We start from the raw sequence: 27,870 nt of genomic DNA on the forward strand, positions 1-27,870 counted from the left end.
CAGTTTCCCCATTTGTAGAGTACAGAGGATAACACCTCTCTCACAAAAGGGCCAGTTCTTTGTGCTGGAGATATGTGGAACACTCCAAACGGTCTGCTAGGAGCCATCATGTCCATAAAGTTTTACCATATGCTCCCTGCAGCCAACAGATCATCTCAGGAAGAGCACCGAGTCCCTGGTGTGCATCTAGTTACATGCTGGCACCCTCACATTTTGGAAGGTGCCTGTCTGGTGTAAATTAAATCACCATGAACTTTCATTTCCTTCTCTCTGGTGTCTTATGTCTGAGCCTGTTCAAAAATCAAGGAACAGAAGCCCTTTGAGTCAGGTAGTGTTGTCCCCTGGTTTTGGATGGAGAAGCAGGGGCCTGATGCAGGGTTGAGACTCATTTGAGCTCCTCAGCAATGCCTGTTGTATGAGGTGGAGCCTTGTTTGTGCTCGCATGTGTAGGGGGGATAATCTTGAAAGGCACAAATGAGAGCTACGTGTGTAACTCGTATTTCAGCCCCTCTTTCGGTGTGAGTTGCAGTGTGCTGGCAGGGTGGCTACTGTGCTCAGTATGACTGTGCAGACATGAGTTCACGTCCTGCTCTGGATTTCAGACCAGAGGCTTCACTGCAGCTGTAAGTGTATCCTGGTCTTTTGGGCCTAGGAGTCAAAGCTGGTTGGATGCGATGCTTCTTGTATGCTACTGGCTACAGGAAATGGGAATATCTTCTGTGTGGTAGATGTATGAGCCATGTATGCTTGGGTGGCACTTCAGGCCTTCTGTGCAAGCCCTTGTCCCTGTGAACACCTGCCTCTGCAATAGTTAAAGTGAATGCGTGGCTGCCATTGCAGCTTGTGACATTTGCTAGCAATGGACACACCTTGGAGGTAGGGGATTGTGAGAAGGCATTGAATATCTGATCTGAAATGGGGAGTCCAGAGGTGTTCCTTACTAGGGGAGCTGGGCAAACAGAGATGGTGATGGCCAACCGGGCTGAGGTCTCTGAGGCAGGAAATGTGGAAAATGCAGTAGGATTTTTTCAGTATCCAGGTCTGTCTTTGGCCAGAGGGTTGAGTTAGTTCTTTATCCAATCTGGCTCTCTTCTCCTTTGCTTTCATGGCTCTTGTATACAAGCTGAACTGGCTGATGGCTGTATTCTGCTGTCTGGTGTGTGCAAAAGCAGGCTTTACCCCTGCAGCCATGGGGTGATCCTGCCCCGGGGAAGCCCACAACCCTCTTGTAGGCATGGCCTTGCCTCTCAGTAACTCCCTCCCCTCATTCCTGTCTCCTGAAGCTTTGCTCTTGCTATTTTTTTCCCTTTTGCTGAAGTTCAGCAGCCCATTAAAATGGTTGACCTTGTCATCCTCTCCAGGTTCCCACATCTGGTTCTTGTTAAGGTATCCCAGGATGCTGTTCTCTGTCAGTCGCTCCCCCTAACCCTCCCACCCCCCTGGTGACCCAGGGAGGATTATGGGTGATTAGAAGACAGGCAGCAGAGCAAGTGTGGATGGGGGAGGGATTGTTATAAATAGAAATACCATAAACTTATCAGTCTATCACTCGTGGTAAATTCTGGTTTTAATCTCTAAGGCCTGTAAATACAGTGACTCGAAGGGGCGGGGCTCTGTTAACTCTTTGAGAGAGCTGCATAGTACCGTGTTGCGCTCATCCACTGGAGCCCCATGCATGCAGACACGGAGAGCTGAGGAGGGAGCAGGGCTCCCTGGACCTCTTCTATGTGCTGAGCCTGCGAGCATGCTGCAGGGTTGGGGCTGGCACAGGGGCTGAAAGGCAGCAAGGGTGGTTGGTGCTGGTGGGTGCCTGGGGTGGCTGGTGTAGGATGGGGGAGCAGACAAGCTGTCAATCCCAACCACACAGGAAGGGGGAGCAGCTCTGACAGCTTCATTTGGACACTGATCCTGTTTGGGAGTTTGGGGAAGGCAGAGGAAACCAGTCCAAACATTGGGATTCCTGACATTCTCACACGTACAGGGGCCTCTGCTTTCCCAGCTCCTGACTTCTTTCATGGGGAAGGTCCCTGGGCTAATGTCATCTTGTTCTTCTCAAACAAGATTTACCTTCATGACTCCCTACACTTCCTCCATGACCCCTCAGGAGAGGGAGAGTTTGGAAAGCAGACTGAGGGAGAGAGATAGAGTAGGACTTTTAGGGGGACTCTGATAGGGGAGCAGGGACTTTGCAGAGAGTGGTGAGTGAAGTGGTGGGGAGGGGGCTTTGGGAAGAGATGTGGAGTTAGTGGAGATGAGTGGGCAGTCATTCCAGGGACAGTTTTGCTACCTGGGACAGAGGAAAACCAGAGCTTGGTAGGGGCTTACTAGGGCCAGGAGCCTGGTAGTTTTCTGACCTGTTTCTGGATGGGATTCTGAAACAGGAGGGTGTCAGGGAAGAATGTGTAGTCTTTTTTCTGTGCATATTGAGATGAGCTGTAGTCTGCTCTGAAGGCTCATCTGCCTGAAGTTGTGGCGCAGTAGGCAAGGGTCTGAATTTAGAGCACAGGGGCTCCTCCATGTGAGCTGTTGGTGTGACACACTTCAGTAGGCACTCAAGGTGTGAGCACTCAGCCCAGTTGGAAGGCAGAGGAAGCTACTTTGCACAGAGGAACTCAGTGTCTTGAATTGGGTAAATCTGGAGTAACTCCTCTGATACTGGCAGAGTTACCCCAGGTTCTTACTAAAGGTGGAATTTGACCCAATTAATTTTGGAGACTCTCTGGGAGAAGCTTTTGACAGTGCCATTAGGGTTACAAGCTTCAGGGGACTCTGGAATGAGGATTATTGAGCCTGGGCTCTTGGAGAGGCCTACGGGTGGCAGGATGACCTGTGATGGCCACTGCCACCTGTGCTGTTTCCATTTTACTGGGGCAAGGAGATGAGTGGTTGTCTTGTGTGGAGGTTGGTGGGTATGAAGCTTTGTGGATCCATGGTCCCTCTTAATCCCCAGATGGGAGGGGGAGGAGGGGTATTGTTAAAGTTGTTAGGAGCTCGTGACTAGAAAGAGGTATTAGCTTTTAATTAATCACCTAAGCTGGCTTTTGGTAACAACCCCTGTTGAATAAAAGTTTCAGGCAATGAGATGCTCTTAAGAGCCCGCACTCCGCAGCAGACATTCCAGAGATGCTTTCTGTCCCACGAAAGGAGCAGGGGTGCAGGGAGGACCAGGGGCAGGGCAGAGGATCTTGGGGATGAGATTCCCAGGCTGGCCAGGTTGCATCAGAAGCAGCAGGGTACAAACAAGAATTTGCTACAAAGCACCCCAGCAGTCTGATGCAGGCATCAGAGAGCCTGTCTTCTCATTTCCTTCGCAGTCAACTCCTGGGCCTACAGACTCAAGCTGAGTAATGTTCTTCCTTGGCTTCACTTTTAGGATGTGAATAGCCTCCTCCTCTTACCTCTGCTACCCCATGACACACCACCAGTTCCCCCGCTATGGTTGTTATCAAGTCTGCTGCAGCTCCAGAGCTGCTCAGCTGACACACCTTCACGTCAAGGTGTTTATCTCACCTGAGGCTTGGGTCTTAATCGAGTTTTCATGAAGGTGACCTCTCAGGCAAAGTGACTGGGAAGGTGTGAGCTCACCTACCTGCAGGGTTAGACTGCGGAGAGGGCAGAAACCATCTCGAAGAGACATTCTCAAGCTAGCGTCCTGCACCAGGACTTCTGCTGGTCTGAGGAGCGCTTCTTGAAGTGAGAAGGGATGTAGAGCTCCCCCCAGGGTAGCTTGGTAGTTTGGTCCCTCGCTCCAGGAGACCTTGATTCAAATCCTTAATCACATGATGAAGGAACTCTGTTTTCTGAACACTTTTCTAGTGTGCTTTTGTCCACATCAATACATGCTTTAGTACGACTGTAATTCTCTGCTCAAGACAGAAATCTCCCTGGTGTAGCAGGTGATGCCATGAACATGACTGAAAACCTCAAGAGCTGGTCTGGGAGAAAAGAAACACTGCAGTTCTGGGGATGGTGCTTCGGCAGAGCTGGACTGGGGAGAGCCTGTGAGGTGGAAGAGTGGGGAAAGCAGCCGAGAGAATGCAAGCTGAGCCATGGTGGGAAGGTTCCCAAGCATGTTTTTTCTGTTTTTTTGCACCGGTCCTGGAAGCACTGCAATACCAGGTCAATGCATGGAGTGGATGGAGCACGCTCCGGTTCCACCACCCAATACCAAAAAGAATCTGCTCAATATAGACCTCCTATGGAGGACATATCAGAGACAATTAGTATCCCTCCACTACCTGCTACCCAGAGCCCTCACTTACTCTGGATTCAGTTTTGATGATACTTCAATCACAAGACATCTGATTAGGGATGCATCACTGCTTTGTCATTTCAGCCTAGGTGAGCCCTGTATCTAAACAGGCTTCTCAGGTGATGAGGATCTGTGGGTAGAGTGAGACCCTAGTACTCTCCTGCCCCATGCGCTGTTGCTTCAGCAACAAGCTGTGGAAATGTCCCTGCTTGTCTTATAAATCATGTCCTGCTCTTTCTTTGTTTGTCTCTGGGAACAGCACAAGAGCCCCCACTAGGTGCTGGAGGGACTGGGGATGCCAGGATCTGTGTGTTTGTCTGTCTTCCTTGGAAACAGGTGTTAGCAGGGGAGTGGCAAGTGCCTTTACTCTGTCCACCACTCTGCCATCGAGGTATGTGGTACACAAAGGGTTAGGTGCCTTACAGTGGAATCCCTACCCAGGCTTTTTCTCTCTGGCCTGTGTTACCAAGGAAAAGAGCCCCACCTCCCTCCCCACCAACCCTCACCCTGTCCATTTGGCAAAATTCCTAGCTGGATTTATTTCTGCCGATTTGCTTGTCTTGGTATGAAAGGGATTTTCACAGGGGAAAGACCTGATTGGCTGGACTCAGGGTGAAGCCCCTCTTTTTCATTTTTGCGGTTCATTGGCTAACCTTTACCCAGAGTGCAGCCTTCCTGGGGAGGGTGGTCCTTTGAGAGCATGTGCACAAGTCTGCTGGGCAAGTGACATACTGTTTCAGCCTCAAGGGATCAGGCCTTTGGGGCAGGGCTCTTCATGCTCTGGGCTCAGGGAGGAGGGGGGCTGGGACTCCTCTTCCACCTTTCTTGGCAGTGTCTTTGACACTTAGGGTTGGCATAGACTCCAGAGGCTGCAAGCTCCTACTTCAGAGAGGCAGATAAAGAAAGCACTTTCTATCAACAAAGCCCAGCCCAGCTTCCACATCATGGGAGGAGGAGGAGGAGGGACCCTAGAGGAAAAGGGGGAAGAAAGTCCAGCCCTTTCCTATCGAGAGAGGGGAGAGTGAAGAGGGAGGATGACATATGAAGCCCGCCAAAAGACGTTGGAAGTATGGGAAGCCCCTGGTGGGGGTTGAGGATGTTTGCCAGTTGTAGGGCCACTTTTGATTCTGGACTGACTGATGGATTTGACTTGATTTGGCTGGGAACATGAAAAATCTCTTTAAAAAAAAAAAAAAGCATGCGAAGGGAGCTCAGATCTGTTCTGAAACTGTCATGGCAGCAGCAGAGTAATTTCAGCAAGTTCTGCAAGACTGAGGCAAGGGTCCAAAGGGAAGAGAAAGAAACTAGACTCCCAAATCCACCCATGGAGCCCACACGGTGCAGCCCTTCTGCTGTGCCTAATTTTCTCTCTAGTTAAGCCTAGCCAAGGGCTCCTGTGGCCCACCCAGAGCAGCTCTTCCAGAGTGGTGGTCTTATTCATGTGACCTAGGGAAAGCCAGTGGCTTCTGCTTATGTTATCAAGACCTACTGTCAAGTTGACTCCAGCCTGTCTTGGTGGTCTCACTTCTATATCATGTGATTCAGGTCCAGCCCAGCAGGCTCCCTTATAATCACCCCTACATCCCACACAACTCATGCATGACTCAATGGGCCCTGGCATCCCCTGTGACTTAGGCTATGTTCATTGGATCCCAGTATCCCGCAGAGCACACATGTTCCTATGACCGAGGCTTATCTCAGTAGACACCAGCATTCCATAGACCCCAGGGACAGTTGGTGTCCCTGCCCCATATGATCATGACCAATCTAGCAGGACCCCTAATCCCAGATGATTCCAGGTGGTCTTGCAGTCAGTAGTTTCCTGTTAAACATTTTGCATCCCCTGCTACCCTTGTCAGCCTTTCTGATCTCTTTACCTTGTCCTAGGTGCTTTGTTATCTCAGTTGCTACCAAGATGCACCCATCTATTTTCACACAGTAATGTGTATGTGGATGCATAGGGGGCCTCTCCAAAACTGGGGAACCTGTTGGCCATGCAGGAACTCAGAGAACCTTACTTGGCCCCTTTATTTTCTGATGGGTGGAAGGGTAGTGGGAACAAAGGAACATCAAGCCTGATGTTAGCACTCACCCGTTTCACTTTCTGTCCTTGCTGCAGGTCACGATATCAATGGAGCTCTGGAGCCTTCCAACATTGATACCAGCATTTTGGAAGAGTACATCAGCAAGGAAGACTCACCAGATATGTAAGTGCTTGCTGACCCACAGCTAGGGGCTACCTGGAGAGGCAGGGTTCAGGTATTTTCAGCAGGGAGACAGGGGAAGAAGTTGGACAGTTTCCTTTCCAGTGATGCAATGACTCATTTGTAAATTGCTTCCTTATGTCTCCCTCTCTACCTCTGTCTTTTTTAGAGTCTCTGCCTCATGTTCTCTGCTACCTTATTTTTGGCAATCCCATCTTCTCCTTTCTTTTCTTTTTCCACCTTTCTGTTTGTCTGTCTCTCCTTTTTTACCTCCCTGGTAGGATCACTGGAGAATCCTTTACTCTAGTCCTCTGAAGACTCCCTTTGAGTTGGAGCAAAAGCAGCACAAAGGAACTCAGATGAATGCATTTTCATCTGCTGTCCCCTATGTTACTAAGGATAGTTCCTAGAAAGAGAGAGCGAGCCCTTGGATGGTGTATATGGAGCAGGAAGAGATCTCTACGGTACCAGAAGGGAGTGCCCTTCCCAAAGTGTGCCGAGACAAGTGAAGGTTAAGGGAAGGGCAGTCTCTCCTAGGTCCTGGCAGTGGGGATCTGGGATCTCATGTGCTGAAGTTGTGGTGCTGTTCTGCTGTAGTCAGTTGTGTCTTACCATGAGCTGAGTCACTCTGAGAGGAGCCTGCAACTGTACCATCCTTCTTAGATCCTGCAAATCATTTGGGATTGTGCTTACTCAGTCAGATTTTAGAATGGGAACTCTCAAAGGAAGACCCAAGGGGTATGATGTGCCAATGCCAGAGGCAGCACAGGTGGGGAAATATTTTGCTAGAACTGTTGCCTTCTCCTCCATGTGTTGTAAAACTGAGGGCCTGTGAGCAGTTTTTGCAGCATCCAGGCCATGCTGGCTATGTTGTCCTGGGTGGTTGCATTCTGTTATTCTCCGTTTCTCTCCTGAGCTCTCAGAGTGTGTGTGCTGGAGCAGCTGGGCAACAGTGCCTCCATCCCTGAGGAGGGTGTGTGAATGGAAACTGCAGGGCTGAAGTGGCAGTGAAAGGTACAGTATACATATACCACTGAGGTTCTCAACTTCTCTTCCACAGATGTTTCCCTGACATCCCTGCCTCAGCCAGCTACGCACACGCCCAACCTTCTAGTTCTGCCACTGCCAGTGCTTCTGTGGCCAGCTCGATCTCCAGTGCTGGTCATGTGAACAATCCAGTGTCCACAGGCTCACTCCACCTTGGTCCCCCGAGTAGCCAAGTCCCGGTCCGTCATGGTTCTCTTTTGCCCAACCCCTGTGGACCCAGCTACAGTGCTCACCTTAACTGCAATAATAACAATGGCATGGTAGTGCCCAAGGGGTACCTCAGCGGCCACTGCCTGAATAACGTGGTCCCTCCAATCAAAGCGGAGCCCAAGGCCTCCTATGCACCTGGGTAAGTGAGCTGAAGCGAAGGAGGATGAGTGAGGGCAGGTGTTGGGGCCAGATGTTTTTCTAAGGCTGGCCCTATATGTTAGGGCCTCTGAGGCCTGACATGCTTGTTCCACAAAGCCTCGGGTGGTAGGAACATAAACATATATTTGGGCTCTTAAATCATGCACAGATGCCTAAACATGGATATAGGTGGTTAAACTGGAGTCCTGAAGTTTGACAGTGCTGTGCAAAATCTTTGCCTCAGTCACATTTATCAGAATAGATTAAACCAGAGGTGGGCAAAATGCAGCCCGTGGGTCAGATGTGGCCCACCAAACCATTCTATCCGGCCCATGTGGCCCCTAAAAAATTTAGTGAATTAATATTTATCTGCCCCTTGCTGCCTGTCATGCAGCCCTTGATGGCTTGCCAAAACTCAGTAAGCGGCACTCCACCTGAAATAATTGCCCGCCTCTGGATTAAACCGATCACAACCCTTGTGGCAACAGATGGTGTGAAAGCCAACAGCTAGGGAGGGTGAGGATCAAGGACTTTTATGGAACACATCTGCAGATTCACAATGGAGGAATCGTATTGCATCTCTGTGGGGAAAAAAAAGATGTCCGCGCTTGGGATCGATTCTGGATGGAGAAAATCCTAATTCCAGGATTGCACTGTGCCTGTCCTAGTTGAAAAGTTTAGGTGAATCAGACTAAGCAGTGCCTTTCTTGGTATGGCATCTTGCTTGCTGTACTCAACAGAAGAATGAAATGGAATGTGAACGATATTTGCAGTCACTTGGAATGGGCTCTATGTGCCACCCTTTTTAGGGGGAGGAAGACTGGCTTTCTGTGTCTGATGCTCTGGACTGGACTGGAGGTGTAGCTCCATTTGGAGAGATTATATCCAGTATCGCAATATGATTCCTGTGCTCTGGGTCACTGGTGGGCATAATGGGCAGGGAGGAACTAACAGCAGGGATGCCACTGATTGCTGTGGTTAGCCAGGATTGGTATACTGTGATTGGACTGCCATGGCACACTAGGAGGGCACAGTAGTGCTGGCCAGACCAGATACTGTCATGGTGGGTAGGGTGCTGGTAACCATGGGGAGCGAGAGGTGGCTGAGTCATTATTGACTCCAAGATGATCATGGGCTGACAGTGCGAGGTCATGGTCAGTAAGGCTAACCGTACCTTGTTGTGCATCCACAGATGCATCTCAAGCAGAGCCAAGGAGGTGATACTCCCCCTCTATGTGACACTGGTTAGGCCGCAGCTAGAGTACTGTGTTCAGTTCTGGGTACCGCACTTCAAGAGGGACGTGGACAGCATTGAGAGGGTCCAGAGGAGGGCCACCCGCATGGTCAGGGAACAGCAGGGCAGACCCTACAAAGAGAGGCTACGGGACCTTAACCTGTTCAGCCTTCACAAGAGAAGGCTGAGGGGGGACCTGGTGGCCATCTATAAACTCACCAGGCGGGACCAGCAGGGTCTAGGAGACACCCTGTTCCCCCTAGCACCCCCAGGGGTAACAAGGAATAACAGCCACAAATTGTTAGAGAGTAGGTTTAGACTAGACATCCGAAGGCACTACTTCACAGTCAGGGTGGCTAGGATCTGGAATCAATTTCCAAGGGAAGTGGTGCTGGCTCCTACCCTGGGGGTCCTTAAGAGGAGGCTTGATGTCTACCTGGCTGGGGTCATTTGAGCCCGGTTTTCTCTCCTGCCCAGGGCAGGGGGTCGGACTTCATGATCTACAAGGGCCCTTCTGACCCTGCTTCTATGAATCTATGAACCATTATATCCATGGGAAAATGTACCCTAGCTCTTTAAGCTGAGAGAGGGTGTGTGCTTCCTGGATGCAGTGGGCCCCAATGCTGAACTTCTCACAGCTTCAAGGCTTTTATGATTAAATCAAAGCTTTGGATCCTGGAAACCCATTTAGACTGGCTTGGTACATTCTCCAGGCCTCTACTTTGTGTTGCAGGGAGAGAAACTTTCCTCACTCAATGTGAATGCAGACTCCTGAGAAATAAGTCAGGAAGTCAGGCATCAGGGCAGATAGCAATGGACCTCTGTAATACCACACCCCCTCTCCTCCTCATTCTCTATGTGTTGCCTGGCAGTCTGGCTACATCCTCTCCCTATAGCTCCACCTGCTACAGCATCCAAAAGGTCCTGGCATCGCCCACCCATCCAAGACAGACAGTGAGTTGGCATTGCTGTGGTACTTCAAGGACCACCTTCTTCTTCACTGATGTGAGTAGGTCAAAGCTGGGATGAGGCCTTTGTTTGGTGCAAGGTTGTGCATTGCTCTTGACTTTTTCTTTTTTGCTGGGCCAAATTCATCCTTGGAAAGGACTTGGCCCACTGGAGAAATTCAGAAAGATCCTCATGAAAGAGATGGAAATAAGTAAATAAACTGGTTCTTGTATCTGTTCACATTTTATTCCCAGTGTGGGAGATAAGACTGAGATTTCCTTTGCTCATTGTCTCTGAAATGAGAAGCAGCCCAGGACAGGTCATGTCTTGAGCATTCCAGCCATTCACTATACTGGTTGCTGCAGGCCTTCATGGAATATGTGATGGTAATCCTAAGGACTGCAGCCCTGCTCTGTAAGCACTGTCAGCTCACCTGCCTGTTGGCTTGTGGGGTGTCTTGCCTCAACACTGGTACAGGTGAGCTTGAGTCTTGTGGGACATTGGAAGATTTTTAACCCATCATTTGGATCCAGGGAGTTACAGCCAAGGAGGAAGCTCTGCTTGATGCTCAGGATGTAGGGAGGAGCTGAAACTCAGCAAGATGGGAGTCTCAGCTAGCTTGAGCTCAGTGTAGCTCTTCCACCTTCCATGCCCTCCCTCCATGCTGAGAACTGATTGTGCTCCCTGTGTGGCAACCTGCTCAGTACTGCCCCAGAATTACAGGCCAACTCCAGTGCACTCAATGAGTGTCTCGTTGACTCAGAGCCTGCCCCTTCCTCTGAGATCTGAGAAGGCTCCACATCATCCCAGGAATCATCCTACACAAGCCTGCTGAGCTGAGGCCAAGGCCTGATAGGTATCACTCCCAAAGAAGCAGAAACATGCACATCAGGCTTTCATTGTTCTTCAGAAGACAAGAATGGCACAGTCGAAAATAATTTGTACTGAACTCTAGATTGCCTCTGGGCTCTGCCTCTCTACAGATTGAAACCCTGTCTCATAGGTGTTTGTGCCATGCACCCTCAAACCTGCCCCATGCTGTCAATGGTCTGGAAAACAGACTCCTTGTGGATTTCTGTGGCATGTAGATTAGACCCACTTGCTACAGCATGCAAACCAGATCTAACTCTTAGTGGTATGCAGAGTGCATTCATCACCCTTCACCCCATGCCCCCTGTGGCATGCTTTTGCTAGGGCATTGCTTGCAGTCTTACTGGAATTACCTCCTTTTCCTCTAAATGGAAGACCCATGCTACATAACCTGGGCAAAGGAGAGGATCTAAAGTCTCTTGGTCTTGGGAGAATTGGGAAAATATCAGGTATTTACCCTATAGGCAGCATGGGGAAGCCTACAGAGGGTCTGGGAAGTAAGGGCAGAGAGAGAGGGCCTACTAATATGGAAGAGGAGCAGAAGGCACATAAGGGAGCCTGCAAGACCCAGATCCAAAAGAATGCCCCCCTGGTGGTGGTGCAGAGAGCAGGAAACAGGCTCACCACCTTTTAGTCGGTTGATTTTTTTTCCCTCTCTTCCCTCAAACCCTTAATAAAAAGACTTAGCTGGCATCAGTCCCATTTCTTAGGCAACCTGCCACCTTAAATCTGGAGCCTTTGTAACTCTCAAGATCTGATTACATCATGGTGTGAAGCATCTTTGGGGTGAAGAGAGGGGTCTAACTTAGACATTTTTTCAGAGAGGCTTGTGTGCATTCTTCTGCAAGACCCCAGTTCACCACACACTCTTTCTCAAGTCTCTTTCTGATGGCTCATCTGGCCTGCTGTACTGTTTATTCTATGAGGGGCTTGGGGTTTTGTGTGCACACCTGGTTCCTGGACCCTGGCATGGCTGTATGGTGGGACACACTTACAGGGCTAAGCTTGTGTGTCTGGAAGTAATTTGCTCCTGGCTCTGTCTGGGAGTAGAGGGAGAACGTCCTCGGGGGAAGGAGGAGATGACCCTGTCAGCAATTTCACTCTAAGAAGGAATGAGGGTTTGGGAGAGAGAGGAAGCATGGGATGAGACAGCACAGCAAAAGCTGCCGAAGACTAAGCTGTTCTGCAGGCTGGGGTGGAGTGCTTAAGGTGACAGGCCTGTTGTGAAACCTGACTTGATGGAGAAGTGGGTAAAGTTGTCCACTTCCTTAGGTACAGTTAAGCTTAAGTACAGTTATGCTACAGTTAGGTATGGAAACAAATTGGAGACACCATCCCCAGCGACATTCCAGGCAATAACAGTCTGAGCCTACGTACTCTCAGTGCCCTGGTGCCTCAGCCAGGCATAGGCTGAGAGGTGCCTTTTGGCTTCTGAGACCTGTTTCGTCTTGGCAGTCTGTGCTGAGGCTGCCTCTTGTAGTCATCTGTGGCAGTGGCTTATGTGCTGGGGAATACATGACCATCAGAGACTGGGTTGGGTCTCCCAGAACATCTTGTATAAGCCACCAAGTTGGTTAGCCATCTGCATGACTTTAGAGAGGGATCTGCATGACTTCAGACTAACATGGCTAACCATCTCTAATAGCTGTGATTAGGTGAGGGGAGGGCATGCGCTGGCACTCAATCTGACAGAGCCCTCCCTTTTTTGATCTGTATGGTGGATCACAAGGCCTGTCTCTTTTCTGAAGGGTGGGAAGATTGGGGAGGAGGAGTTTAGCCTTGACTGTTGTGCGAGGAGCACAGAAAAGGAGAATATGGAACAAACTGAGTTGGATTGCGAACCTCCAGATGTGAAGTGTCCAGATGCCCAGAGCCTGCATTGGCCCCATGGTGTGAGTCAAAATAGATAAATAACAACTAAATAAAATCCTGGTCTGTTTCCCAAGTACCACTTAGCACACAGGAAGCTGGTTGTCAGTCTTTCTGTCTGCAGGCTCAGTACTTTTGGTTAGGCCCAGAGAGTTTCCTATTCATACTGGATTTTGCAGAAATAGGGCTGGATTCCACCCTCCGTGGCAGTGGTGTAAACCCAGAGGAGCACCCCAGGCTCCTGTGGAGTTGCTCTGCCTTCGTACAGCTGTGAGTGAGAGCAGAGTCTGGCCCTTGGGCTCACAGCCTTCGCTTTCATGCCTCAGATCCCGGAATAGAGCCAGGCTCCCCCAGAGCCTCCTTTTTATTTGCGGAGAAGCAAATGATCTTTTTCTGGGGAACAGATACATTTCTGTTTGGCTTCTTTTAACTGGACAGGAGCTGCTAAGCAAAGAGAGGAGTCTTATTAGCAGGTCAGCAGAATGGCTATAAAGTGAAATGCTTATAAATAAAATCAAAGCAGGCACTGTGGGGGGTGGTGCAGGAGCAGTGAATGCTACTCCAAGTGCTCCCAGCCCCTCCCAGAAGGAGGTGCTGTAGGGAATGGTGTCAAGGCTCCACCTCCAGAGGCACGGTGACTCCTTCCCCACCAAGGCTTATGGTAGTCAGGGTGGTTGGGGCACTGGGATATGTAGGGCTTCCTGAAACCCCAGTCCCAGACTTCCCCAGCCCTAGTGTTGAAGAGCATACTGTGGAAGTGCTGGCTAGTAGCTCTGTCTATAGGGAAGAGCTGGAGGGCAGTTCACAGCTACTTCAGTCCCAGTCTCTCCTAGGTATAGGGGCTGGTGCAAGGCAGCTGCCGGTGCCTTGGGCACCAGCCTCTGCCAGCAGGAGTCTGGGCAGCAAGAGGCATCTGCTGTACTGCTAGCTTGGGTTTTGTCCTGGAGTCCGGGGTGGGCAGTGAGCAGACTGAATGGATCAGTCCTGTTGGAAGCTCCCTTGGAATGACCTTCTCTTCTTTCCTTTTTCTCAATCGCTCCCCAGCACTTTACCTGACTCTCCCCCGGACTCCGGATCAGAAGCGTACTCCCCTCAGCAGGTGAATGGTAAGTGCTTAAAAAAAAAAAAGCCCCAAACTCAAACCCAACATCCTCCCCCTCCATGCTTCATGAGAGTGGTTGGCTCTGAAATCTTTATCAGACAGGGGAAAACAGCCGGCTGCAATACGTGGAGAGATTATCAGTTAGTAAATATCCCTAGACTTTCCCCTATTGTTCTCCTGCTAGTCTTTGAAAGCGGGAGAGAAAGAGAGAGCCGTGAAGGAGAGAGGAGGAACAGGAGAGGAAGAGAGGTGCACAGAGAGCAGGAGAGAGGGACTACTCCTAGGTAGGGTGTGAAATGGAGTGGGCAAGTCTCCTTTCACTGGTGTCTGTACTGGGGGACTGACCCTGCCTGAGTGAGGGACGAAGTGCGAGAGAGAGCACATCCCAGCAATGAAGCCTGACTGGAGGAGGCAGCCATGAACTTGCCCTTCAGCGGTAAGTTCTTTCTGAGCCTTCCTGCTCCTTCAGCGAGCCCAGCCGGCCGCAAGGAGCTTCCATCTGTCTTCTGCGAAGGGCGGGGGAACAGGGAGCCCCTCCCAGAGGCTGTTTTCCACCCCCGCCAAGAAGGCGGGTCAGGCCTGCTTGGCTCTGCGTGGGTTGGAGGAAGCGGGTGGATGTGGCATGGTCCCTGTGGCAACATTCCACTCCCTTGATGGCCGGCTACCCATGGCGGGTGGGTAGAAAGGTGTGGGAGGGTGCTCCAGGTTCCCCCTGCTGCCCTGTCAGTAGCACCCTCTTTTCAGACTCCAACCCAGTTCACACTGGGAACAGTTCCTTCTCTTTTCTCCCTGGAAGAGGTCAAGAGTTCTGTTTATCTTACCAAAAAAATCCTTGGAATTCCTCCTGGCCCTTCCTTAAATATAACAAAGAGGCCGGGTTACTGCAGGGAGAGCTGCGCTCCCTTGCTGCCAAAGCAGCACCACCTTCACTTTAGGAGAGCAGGAGGAGAGGCTTTGGAGAACAGGTCTTGATTGGCTAATTTCTCTTGAGGCAGGGGTTCAGTGCCTGGGACCTGGTTTTGCCTGGCTTGGATGGGGCTGTATGTATGCAGCATGTCTGGGCCCTGGTTCAGATGTAGGACTAAGAACTTATCTCCATGGACAACCCATGCCCCGGCAGCAGCGCCCACAAGCATGCCGTGCTGATTTATGTTGCTTCTAGACTGAAAGCTGTGTAGCCACATTTACACAGCACTTCAGGCCAGTCTTTTAGTGCAGCTGATAGCCAGGGCAGTGAGCCTGCCTCCATGATATGTTAGGCCATGTTTGGCAGCACAGAGATGCAACTCCACTGCTTCTGGATTAGGTGGCAGACCACTCTGAGCAGTGCAGCATGCTTCAGGGTACCACTGCTGGGGATGGCAAGCTTACTGCATTAGACGTGGTCTTGCTAGTATGTGTGGTCTTTTCCACTGCTTTGTGGCTAGAAATACATGAACATCAAAAAGCAGAGTCTCCATGAGATGCAGAAGATGGAGCCCAGCCATTCCATTATCCCATGGTATGGCAGGAATAGCAGGTACCCAGAACTGGCTCCATGTTTCCCTCCACAGTGCTTTAGAAGCAACATAGTTTATCTCAGCTAGAGTCCTAGCTAGCAGTTGCAAACCTGCATTACCTGATTGTGCTGCAAAGGCTGTGGTGTTTCTCAATGACCTACTGGAGTACTACTTTGAGCACTTTTTGGATTGGTTGTGGAGCTCCTGTCATGATGAAAAAACTTCTCTTTATCTCCCTGTGATGATCCTGTTTCCTAGCTGATCTCTAGCCAAGGACTGTTCTGGGATTTCTCTTCTCAATCAGCTGGACTGAAAGCTACCTAGGTCTTTTCTGCACTTTGCACAACTGAGTTATGTTGTGTCTTGTCACATATTTCATAAGACTGAGTTCAGGACTGGTCAGAATTGCACATGGAACCAAAACTGGAGGGGACAGGAGCAGAGCTGGGTGCTGTGGGTGTCAGTAAAGTGAGATTCTTCCCTAACAAATGTAAAGCCCTGTATCGAGGTGAGGAAATGAAAAAAAGAAAAATAGGACCAGATCCAGTTCCACCTATCAGGCAGCTCAGTATTCCACCTTGATCAACTCCCTGAAAAAATGCTGGTGTACCAACTTTTGTAACATGCCATCAACTTTAACACTAAGTCACGACAAGCAGCAAGTGGGAAGAAGACACCCCCAGATTTTGTATTCACTGTTTTTCCGGGATGGAACAGGATCATGCTTTGGCATGTGGAGCTGTAATTAGTCAGCTCTGCCCATTGCAGTGAAGTGATCTGGACATCCCCTTGTTCTTCAAACCTGTATTGAGTCTCTGTTCTTTGTGTCCCCTGTAGCTGATGTGTTGTGAAACATAGACAAGTGCCTGATCTGTGATTGGAGCTCAATTTTAGGAAGTAGCCAGAATATGAGAAGTCCACAAACTTCTGATCCTAAGAAGAATAATTATAATAGACACTTTCTGATCCAGCCACATCAGGGCATTCCCACTGTTATAATGCATCTCCCTCCCATTCTGCCACAGGGGCCCTGTGTGTACAGTCCCAATGGAATGTCCTTGTAGTCTTATGTCTCTATGGTGCACAAAAAAGTCTTTTGTTGTTAGGAAAAAGCCTTTAAAGGAAGCAGAATGATATGGCCCCATGCTACATCCCTCCCCTGCCCTTAATAGAAGGGCCTGGGGAAGGTTACTGTTATCTTGGCCAGGCCCCACTGATTCATCTTGAGAAAGTTTTGCTCTAGTCAGTCGGTGCTGGCCAGCACAATGGCGAAAAGGGATCTTGGGGTTATGGTTGATCACAGAATGATCATGAGCTGACAGTTCAATGCTGTAGTCAACGGAGCTAATAGCATAAAGGGATGCATTAGTCGATGCATTGTGAACAGGGCTAAGAAGGTGATATATCCTCTCTGTTTGGTGCTGTTGAGACCCCAGCTGGAGTACTGTGTCCAGTTCTGGGCGCCACACTTCAAAAAAGACACAGAGAATCTTGAAAGGGTCCAGAGAAGAAATGATTAAGGGCCTGGAGGACAAACCTTATGAGGAAAGACTAAGGGATCTGGGACTGTTCAGCCTGGGGAAGAGATGATTGAGTGGGGACTTGGTGCCTGTCTATAAGTATGAAAAAGTGACTATTGGGAGCTGGGAGAAAAATTGTTCACGAGGGTGCCCCAGGGGAGGACAAGGAGCAGTGGCCATAAACTGTTAGATCATGGTTTCAGGTTGGATGTAAGGAAGAACTTCTTTATGGTAAGGGTGACCAGATTCTGGACTAGACTTCCCAAGGATGAGGTGCAGTCCCCAACCTTGGAAGTCTTCAAGAGGAGACTGGACAGACACCTTGCTGGGAACATTTGATCTCAGCAGTATTCCTGCCCAGAGCAAGGGGGTTGGATTCGATCTTTCATGGTCCCTTCCAGCTCTTAATTTCTATTTCTGTGATTCTATGATTTCCGTACAAAGGGCCTGATCAGGTTCCAGGCTAGGTCACTTCACCTTGTGAGCTGCCTGGATGTTGCTACCTAGTGGCATTGGGCACAGTTGGTGCCCAGGCCTACTTTCTCCCTAGCCTGCTACGGACCTGTCTGGTACTGGGATCACGTTTACCTCCTAGCAGCAAGGAGGCTGGCTCTGGTGCAGCAGTCCCCACTTCAGCATACAGTGGTGTGATTTAGAAGAGGTTGGGATGGCTTTCCGGTTTTCATTCTGGGCTTTAGCAGTGTGGAAATGCTGGTGGTTGAGGTCACCTGTGACTTTTTCCATGTCACCACTTGAGCCTTTCTCCTCTTGTCTCCTCTTGCTGATTTGGACCCTGTTGAGAGGGTTCTCTCTGGCTGCACTTGCATCTTTCCTGTCCACATGCTCTCTCTCAGGCAGGCCTGGTATTATGGAGGGTATCCCTTAATCTTACAGGCCTGGAATGAAACTTGTCTCTGCTGTGGTTGTGTGGGAGGTGGGGAGGACTACCACTTCTGGTTGTCCAGGAATGAGAGGTTCCTTGTGCACATGTCCACTTCCTTTTCCAGTGATGATGGGGAAACAGCTTCTCCCTGCATCTGAAACTTCTGCCCACTGTCCCCCTTGTCTCTGTCCCAGGGCCAGAGGCTGGAAGCCAGTTATTTGCTTCCACAGAGAGAAGCTTCTAACAACATAGGGATGTCTGAAGTCACAGTCTAATGCAGCCTGTGTTCCCCAAATACACTTCTACGTTCCTTTAGGCAAAGGCCTATATAAAACAAATGTGTGTTGCCTGTTCTGTAAAGCAAGCAGGTTGTGTAGAATCATGGTGACAAAGCAAGTCTGAGGTGAGAGCTGCTGGAATACACATGGAAACTGAGGGCCTGGTAACAGCTATCTCAATATCCATGGCTGTGGGAGGAGGCAGGACTGTCACTGATTCAGGTTCCAGCAGCAGGATGTGTGGTGATTTCCCCACATCTGAAAAATCTTGTGTGTGGTATTTTTCCTTTTCCCATTAATCCCCACCCCAAGCACTGGAAAACCCCAGAAAAACCCATGGAGATTTTATGAATTGAAGCACCAAGCGTGGGCTGTGTCGTTTGCTGCTTAAGCATAATTGGAACTCTCACACAGATGATCACAACCATTGCTCTGATGAATAGCTTGCAGTTCTGTAGGCAGAAGATATCAGATGAGTCTCCAGCCTACTAACTAGGTAGCCCTTCCACTTGCTTTCTGCTGACCTGACAGATAGATGCTTTCTGTGTATTTGCTTTTTCAGTGCCTCCTTTATTGTGAAGTATTGACCAAACCAGTACGAAAGTGTGGGGAACATGCTCAGTTGCTGCTAAGCTGCTTGAACTGGAGTTTGCAGAGTATTATTCCAAGTGCAACAGTTTCCCCCTCCATCCTCCATCTTGGGTTGAATTCATTGGTCCTTAAGGTGTGTTCAAACCCTATGATGTTATAATTTTATATTGGCATTTTTCTATCGGTTTGACGCGCCAAATTCTGGCTCAGACTCCTTCAGAGAAATCGAGAGAAATCTGGATCATAAAGTTTGAATGTTAGAAAGGAAGGAGAGCACTCAAGACCATGTTATATTACTTATTAGGAAAAGGGGCAGTTATAGCTCTTCTATGGCAGTTTTCTTCAGTAGTTCTCCCAGCATCTTACACATGGCAACCACCATTATCTCTGTTTCCTGGATGAAGCACAGAGGTGAAGTGATTTGCCCCAAGTCACCCAGGAGACCAGCAACCAAGCCAGGATTTAAATGCAGGCCTTCTGAGACCCAGTCCAGTTCTTTGTCCAATAATCTTCATGCTTCAAGCTTCCTTCTCCTGTTCTGGGTTGTATTTAAAGTCAGTCATTTTGGCTAAGAGCTTGTCTGCACCACAGAGGTATTGGAAGCTGCTACATTGGCAAAGTATTGGAAGTGCAGCCTCTATCACTGAATGGAGGCAACCACATCCCTAAGCAGTATATACTACGTTGACAAAATGGCTCTTTTTCCAGGAAGTGTTTACTGGCATAGCTACATTGATTACAGGTAGGCTTTTTTTTTCCCCCGCTTGGTTATGTCGTATTGACCTTAGGAACAGAAATGCCCCATCACTTTTCTTGATCTACTTTTTCAATTTTATCCTACAGCAGTTTCAGTTCTTTGTTATTTGTATCGAGCCATTTTTTTCTTAAGCTGCAAGAGCAGCATCAGACACCTGTAATCCATAAATTTCCTTCAAAACTTCATTCAGTTGCCTTTTAAACTCTCAGATCCCTCTGTAAAGCCCATTGTGAAAAACATTGTGATAGGTTTTGATCACAGTCCTTTCTCTTGCTTACACTGCAGACCATGTCTTACTATCAAAGGTAACTGCAAAGGGGCAGATCATCAGCTCACATTGGCTGGTGTAACTCCAGTGGAGTCAGAAACTTGTCCCATTTACAGCTGGCCCACAACGCATGAGTATTTCTGTAAGGGTCAGCCAGGAAGGTGAGGCATTCTTCCTCCATTTTCAGCCACCTACGCCACGAGAATGATGTCAGTTGCAGATCTGAGCATCCATGTTGTGCTTCAGATTCTTATTTTACAGCATTCATATGCCTGTATCGAAGGACGTTAGTCGTCTTTTCTTTTTTCCATTTCATTTTCATTTACTAAATGACCAAGACCACCTGTGTACACTTTTCTGTGCATTCTTGCTTGGCCTCTTCAGAAATGAGAACACAAGGTCTGTGGTTTTCTTTTTAGATGTGAAAACCATGCTATTAAGCAGGAATACAGATTTTCCTGTGTAGATGCTGGTAACCTTAGGTCATTCCTTCAGTCTGACCAGCCTTCTTGTGCTACTGCCACTGTTGATTCTTTTAGTTGTTCTTTTATATATTCCTTTGTTTCTTCCTTTGCAGCATTTAAAATTCAAGAATGGAGAGGTTTTATTCTGCTTGGAAGTATGTTGTCTGGCTAAAGAGTTTCCATTGTATTTTTAAATTGCTTGTGCTTTCTGCCTCAGTAAGGAAATGAAATTACTATAGAAGACTTCATCTTTTCAGATTCATATCTTTGCTTTCCAGTTTTGTGGAACAATCACTAATTCAGTAGAAGAAGCACAAACTGCAGGCAAGTCCTGGTGCCCACCTCTAGCCTGAGTTGGGTCATTGTGGCCTGCAGCTGGCTAAGATGGCTTATCACTGCTGCTGAGGGAAGAAGCACCAGCTGCAGGGAGGTCCTGGCACCTGCCCACCCCCCTCTGGCTGGAGGTGGGTCATTCCAGCCCATAGCTGGCAAAGATGGCTTGTCACTGAGCTAACTGATCTGTGCCATTTTGAGGCACTGAATATGAGGACAAACTGCTGAATGAAGTTGATGGCAAAGAGCTGTTGGAAGCCCTGAAACGGGGGTTTAAGTTTTCACTAGAGCAGTTCTGATGGAAAGACACGGAAAACATCTCGTTTCCAGGATCAGTAATTTTCCCAAAGTTCTGCTTTTCCAGTTCCATGAACAATTTTAGTTGAGTAAATTCACTCTGGAAGAAACTGCAGATGCTGGTTTTCTGCACCTTTTGAGATGAGTATCAATGCTTTCTCTCTTGCTAGTCAATATGCCAACGATGGTTATGTTTTATTTCAGAGAAACTATTTGTTGCCATGATTTCAATTGATTAAACCACTAGTTTCTACCCTTTTCTTCAGCTTTTAGGAACAGCACTAAGAATCATGTGACTTGTGATACCAATGAGTTGGCTATACTGTAGTTTCCATGTTAAGCAGGGTTCTGTAGTGTTGCTCCTTAATAATTTGTTCATTATTGTCATGGAGTAGATCAGCAGAAGGAGACTATAGTGAAGGTTAATGGTGGAGAAGAATCCTGATCAACCTGATCCAAGTGGAGTCTGGGAAATTTCAGACCCAGATCTAAACTTCCCATATACTCCCCAAGAACTTTTCTGTCATTAAAGGCCTTATTTGCAGACATTTAAATTTTCTGGTAGTAGAAGATGATCCTTGGGGTTAAGATTGCTCATTTTTTTTCTCTGCTTCCATGTAAATTTTTTTTTGCAGGAAGGGAGAGAGGTGTTCAGAGATCCCCATGGTTTCACCCTTTCTCAGATATTTCCCATTCTTTTATTTTGCATCAAATGCCTTCAAAGCAGCTTAGTGGTACTCCCAACTTGCCCTGACCTTATTCCTCAATGGATACTGAGAGGTACTTAGCTTATGATCAGTCAAGTCCAGTTATAAAACCTGGGTAGACCTTTATAAAGACTCAGGGGTCTGCTGCAGGAAACATACTACTGGATATAATGCTTCTTACTGTGATTAGTATCATTGACTTTGGAGAAACTGTTTGCAACAGGATATGAACCATACTGGATGTGTCTACACATGCATCATGCTGTGCAGTTGTTACTGTGCAGTCATTTAGTACCTGCTTAACTAAATACTAAATGACTGCACAGTAACCAGCATTGCTGCATAGTTCTGTCACCACATGGTTATTTTTAGATACTACTGCTCACTAGCAATGAACTACTGCGTAGTAGCTTGTTACAACTGCACAGTAGCTTCGCCATCACAGTTCATGCCTGGCAACCCTACAACTCTGTAGCAGCCAGCTACAGTGCAGTAGCTTGTTGCTACTGCACCATAACGTCCCGTGTAGATGTGCCCACTGATTAGTAAATTGTTTTGAGAATGGTACTATCAGGTCCCACTTACGTAGCAAGCTCCCTGTTGGTGCACAGCTCTGCTTGCAGGGGGCTCAATGTCAAAGCAAGTCCTAAAGTGAAATACAGGAGAGTTAGTTCATTTGCATCCATACCCAAGCTCTACCTGTTAAACGTTTATTTTGATGGTGACACAGTCAAATCAACTCAGATAGTGGCTTGATTTCAATATCTGATCCCATAGATAGGAAGGGGACCAGGCAGAATGTGTATTTGAATCTCCCATTTTGTTTATTTAAATGTTAGGATCAAAGTCCTTCCTTGGTTTAAAACTAAAGAGTATGTATCAGAAAATTAAATATGCCTACAAAAGTGCCCTCTGCAGAGGCTTAACTGTCAGAGGCTAGGTCACCCTGTCTGTCCCCACTCTGCAGGCATTTGTTGTCACTGCTAAGGAAGTGAAAAGGAAAACTTTCGTTGACTGTGGTAGGAATAAGGGAATGTGGTGAGCGTGGAGTCTGAAGCAGAGGTTAGTGGGCATGGCTGTGAGAGGAAGCTGGAGCTGAAGTGCTGGCTGCCTAGAGGGATTGGGATGGAGGAGAAGAACAGCAGGTTGGAGTTTTGTGCCATATCAGAGTTTTAGGGTGGCTAATGTTTGCAGGATAAAAGAGAAGTATACTGGGAAAGCAGTGACTTGCTCAGGAGGCCAGAAAGGACAGTCCTGTGGTCTGGACACTAGTTTAGGGCTTGGAATGCCCAGATTCAATCCCTTGCTCTGCCACAGTCTCCCTGGGTGGCAAATCTCTTATCTTCTCTGGAGCTCTGTTCCCCATCTGCAAAATGGGTGCTAAGGGTTGTTGTGAGGAGAAATACATTCAAGGCATGAGACATTCAGATGTTATGGAGGTGGGGTGCCATGTAAGCTAGATAGAGGCCAGGCAGGCTGATCTCTTACATGTGGGGTGAGGGGAGTTGTTTGGGCTTGTGGGATCCTACTGTAGGCATGCCAGAGGCTGGCACTGTGGGTGAAACAAGTGAGATCGGAGAGCAAAGTTCCCCCTTTGGTTTCCTGGTGCATCTCCCAACTGTATCTCTTAGGAACTTGGCAGCAGTTAGGTAGCAAGTTCATGTGCTCATAGCTGTTGTTCCCACTGTCCATCATCACCTCGTGGTCACTGTTCTTCACCATTTTACTTGTTGTACCCTGTCTCTTGTCTAGACTTTGATTGTCAGCTCTTTGGGGAGGGTCTGTCTTTGGTCTGTGTATGTACAGTGCCTAGCACAAGAAGGGCCAGGAGTTCAGGGAAGTTTTAAAGCCCAAGTTATATAGGAGACCAGATGAGATGAATACAGTGCTCCCTTCTGGACTTACGATTTATGAAAAACTGAGATGGGTTCCTGTTACTGGACACTTAGCCAGGCTGCTGTACTGGACTGAGCCCCTTGAGCCACACATACTCTGCCAAGCTGGGGCTAGACAAAGTTTAGATACTATTTCTGGTTCTCTGACTCTAGATGCACACTCCAGGGGAGAGAGCATGGGTGACATTTTTCTTGGCTGTCTGCAAAGCACAGGAGATACACAGCTATATAGAAGAAATAGCAAAACTTGCAAACAAATCCTTCCCTTTGCTGCCCATGCTACTTGGAGAGCCGTGTGGGTTTTGTTTGGCCCTTTCAGAGGTCCCAGCTTTTCCCTGCACCCTTTTGTTCCTGTTCATTTTTGTTGTTTGGCCTCTCTCCTTCTCTCAGGGTAGATGGAGAAAGCACCTCCCTTTTTACAAGTTGCAATTCCATTAGTCTTTTGACCATCCTGAGCCCCTTCAAGCCCCCATGGTTTGGTTACTAGCTCCAGCTCTCCTGGAAGGAGGGGTTCATGTCCTTCTGCCACTGATGTTAACCAATTAATTGTCCAGGTTAATGTCATTTGCATAAGAGACCATCTAGGTTAACAACCCTGGGTTTGATGTTGTTTGCCCTCTGTTATTACCTCTTGGAATTCCAGTTCAAAAGGCATTAGGTGAGACACAGTACAGTGGCATGCAAATGGCTCTGTCAAGCAGAAGGGAGCTTGTAGTTTGATATAGATACAGACACTCCAAAATGGTATGCAGAGGCCCTTATTCTTGATGTTACAGTAGCACAAGGGAATGTTAGCTGTCCCTTTTTGCCCATTTACTTAGGCATTAATGGCCTATGTACTAGGAACAGAGGGGTGATTTGCGGGGGGGAGGCTGTCATGCTGAATGGCTTGACTTGTTCAGTTCAAAACTTACCTGAGATGGAAGTCATCCCCTTATTATGCCGACTGGTTTAGAAATGAGCCCACTGAGTACTTCAGCTGCTGGGAGATGTCTGGCCAGCTGGGGGAGTCCTCACCGCTGCTCCCTCAAAACTCTTTCCAAGCACAGAGGGACAAAGCTCTGTGACACTGTTGAATTTATCAAAAGAAGGGGGTGGTTGGAACTCTCCTTATCGACCAGAATTCACCAGCTGTCCCCACAGGACCCCAGGGCCTTTGAAGAAGCAGGAGGTGGGAGGAGAAATCATACTAGAAGTGGTTGGGCAGGTGGAGATACCATCTTAGATTCAGATGGGAGAGGTGGATTCAGAGTATGCCTGTGCCAGGCCTAAGGGAAGATGTGGTGGAGAGTAGGTTTGCGAGGGAATGGATTGGGGCTGGGGCAGCAAGATGGAAGAAGCGGGTCTGGAACAAGCTGTTGTTATTGGGAGACAGGGTAGCTGTTATGTGTGGTGGAGTTGGGACAAATCATGCCTGGTCTTGCACTTGATTCTTACAAACCCTTTATTATTCTTTCTTTGAAGATCCTCACCTCCTTCGGACCATGACCCCTGAGAACATGTGCCACATGACCCCCCCTTCCCGGTTGGAGCACCCTCCTCCACCTCCTCCACCCCCGCCTCCTCACCTCCAGGGCCCCCCACCTCCTCCACCGCCTCCACCCCATCCACACCAGCCGCCGCCGCACAACCCCCACTATCCCAGCATGCAGCGGGACATGTACATGAAGGCTGAGCCGCTGATGCCACCATATGGCATGGGGCAGGGTGTGTCGCCTGGTGATCTCCACCATGCCCAGCAGTCCCAGATGCTTCACCAGTTACTTCAGCAGCACGGAGCTGAGTAAGATCTTGGGGAGGCCTGGGGCGGGGGGTATGGGGGAACCTGGGGCCTCTAGTGCTACAGCGCTTTTTCTGAGGTGCTGGTGTGCAGTGTGGGAGTACTCACGGAGGATAGGAGGCATAGGGGGGTTAGCTATGCCTTAGGACAGTAAAGTTACTGGGTTTCACCACATGGAGAGGAGTATGAATGGACTTCATGGTAATGTGCCCAGAGGTTTAGGGTAATAGGTGAAGGAGAGCATGATTGTGCAGCATGATGGTATGAGGCAGGGGTTGTCCACAGCATGGAGCATATGGTGGTATGGCAGTGGGGGGTTATGGCAGTGATGCATGGGTCAGTTATGATGAAAGTGTGTGTAGTGGCAGTGTGGCATAGGGCATAGGAGTGGTGTAGGTAATGAAGCACTTGAGTACAGTAGAGTGGGGTGTCACAGAATGGGGGCCTGTTGATGGAGAGGGTTGGGGGCCCGTTGGCTGTGGAGGTTTGGAGTATGGTGATAGGGTAGAGGTAGAGGGTCCCTAATAGAGGAAGGTTAGGGGCATCTCTGCTCTTAGAGCACTCAGAGTTTAGTGTTTAGCACCTGGAACCAATCCCTTTCCAGTTTTCCTATCTTCAAGCCCCTCCTCTCCTTTCCTCACTGGCCATTGAGACCCTGCCCCGCCACACCCTCACCCCCCCCCCCCTTCAGGGTCCATGCTTTCCTGTAAGCTGCTTTCCCTGCAGCTCAGGGTCTCCTTTCCCGATCACTCTCTGCAGCCTCCCAGTGCACCCTGCCAAGAAGAGGAAACACTCCGAGTCGCCCCCCAATACCCTTAATGCGCAGATGCTCAACGGGATGATAAAACAGGAGCCAGGTATGGGGTCTGTGCCACTCAGCCTTGACAGAGTCCAAACGCCTCCCTGGCACCAACAGGGGGCACTTTCACCAGGTATGTTCTTTTTGCCCCCTCCCCTCCCTGCTCCCCTGACCATACCAGGTTCCTTACACCTCCCCAGTGCCAGCAGGTGGGATGAGGGATGGAATAGGGGAAAAATGTCTGCTGGGCACAGGCAGGGGGTGCTGTCTTGGAGAAGTGAACAAGAGCAGAGTTCCCAGCACTGAACGTACAAAATATGGGAACTCCTCTCCTGGCCCCAGACTCAGCTGTGCCATGCTTCTCAGTCAGGGGAAAGGACCCCAGGCTGAGTGAGTAGGCAGTGAGGACCTTTTTCGTCATACTACTTTGGGTGCAACAGGGGGTGCAGGGAGCTCTTGCCTGACAGGAGTCCTTATGGAATGGTTTAAATCAGTATTTTCCTGTTGTTACAGGCCTGGTTCAAGATAATGACAGCCTAAATGGCTCTTACCTGGATCCCAACTACCAGTCCATAAAGTGGCAGCCACACCAGCAGAACAAGTGGGCAACTCTGTACGATGCCAACTACAAGGAGCTGTGAGTAACTGCTGCACTCCCCACAGAGAGCCACACATGCCTCTCATCCTGCAAGAGGTTCCCAAGGGTCACTGTCCTGGGTTCCCTGGATCCCAGCCAGCCTGCCCTGGGGGAGGGGTGCTGTCTCCCATGTAATTTTGCTTGGGGGAAACTTAATTCTTTGCAAACTGGGAAGGTGAGAGAGTTTTGCCAGGAATAGGTATGCTTGTCCCATCAAAGGCAGGTTTGGCTGGAAAGGGAAGCCTCCCCATGTGCTGTCAGGACCACAGTCCAGCCTAAATGAGCAGGAGCCAGTGACACTAAGCACAGCTATTTTGAGGTGTGGTTTAGTCTAGAGGGATCTGCAGCTCCAGCTTGGATTTTTAAAATGGCTATTTTCATCTGAGTGTGAGATGTAGTGTTTTGAAAGAGCGGGCTCAGGGCTCTCAGCAGCCACTGGTAGCTGGGAGAGAGATGGGGAGCAGCACAGTGAGACAGGGAGGGAAGGAGGGAGAGACAGAGACAAGGAGTGCCATGAAGGATGGAAGTGGGAGGGAAAAACTGAAGGAGCTGGAAGGAGAAAGGGAAGAAGTAGTGGGGAGGAACAAGTGATGGAAAGAAAAGAAGGAATAGATAAAGGAAGAAGGAAGGAGAAATGGAGGAAGGGAAATGCTAGGAAGCCATAAAGGAGAATGGAGATGGAAGGGAAGGATGGGTGGGTGGCTTACAGTACATGAATAGGGAGGGGCCAAGAGGAAGGCTGAGAGGCCAAGGCGGGGTGGAGGGAGTGCATAAGTGCAGCTGGCGGGATGAGCAAGATGAATGTTCAGGAAGAAATTGTTGCAAATCCTCCTTGCATTCCAGAAAGGTGACAGAAAACTGGCAAGCAGCAGGCTGGATTCCAGGAACTGCTAATCCTGTAAACGCCCCTTTCTCCTCCTGTGTTTCCACACAGCCAGTATTTGCTGTGGGTCCTATTTCAGAGCACAGGGAGGGTTTTTGTTATCTCTGATACCAAAAAAGATGCAACTGTTGTTGGGCTTCACCAGAACAACATCTAGGGGAAAGTCCAAGGGACCCTGGTGAGGCCAGCCCCAAGAAGGGACCACAGGAAGGTTTGTTTATTGAGGGTTGGATGCTGACCCTAGTGGTACAAGAGTCCTTGCTAAAATGCGTGCCATGTGGCTGCCTTATTCGGGATTTGCTGGTTAGCCCATCCCATGTCCCTGTTACTTCTCCTGTGATCCAAGTGACATTGTTGGTTGTTCTTATTGGAAGAAGAAATGATGGTGGAGCCATGTATATCTTC

At 49.0% G+C, this 27,870-nt stretch overlaps 1 protein-coding gene across 4 annotated transcripts in view; it reads left to right on the forward strand.

Moving 5' to 3' along the window:
- Positions 1 to 27,870, forward strand: part of MYRF (myelin regulatory factor) — a 111,363-nt gene that overhangs the window by 36,984 nt on the left and 46,509 nt on the right. For 2 of the 4 annotated variants that reach the window (XM_019547327.1, XM_019547328.1), the window contains exons 2-7: positions 6,372 to 6,459; positions 7,517 to 7,852; positions 13,817 to 13,878; positions 24,831 to 25,149; positions 25,906 to 26,078; positions 26,459 to 26,582. In XM_019547327.1, coding sequence (XP_019402872.1) covers positions 6,372 to 6,459; positions 7,517 to 7,852; positions 13,817 to 13,878; positions 24,831 to 25,149; positions 25,906 to 26,078; positions 26,459 to 26,582 — 1,102 coding nt within the window. Of the gene's footprint in view, positions 1 to 6,371; positions 6,460 to 7,516; positions 7,853 to 13,816; positions 13,879 to 14,079; positions 14,311 to 24,830; positions 25,150 to 25,905; positions 26,079 to 26,458; positions 26,583 to 27,870 lie in introns of those variants that run through there. The other 2 variants (XM_019547331.1, XM_019547329.1) reach the window with 2 other exon arrangements.

This window comes from Crocodylus porosus, unplaced genomic scaffold (assembly GCF_001723895.1).
Source record: "Crocodylus porosus isolate Cpor-Errol unplaced genomic scaffold, CroPor_comp1, whole genome shotgun sequence".
Classification (NCBI taxonomy): Eukaryota; Metazoa; Chordata; order Crocodylia; family Crocodylidae; genus Crocodylus; species Crocodylus porosus.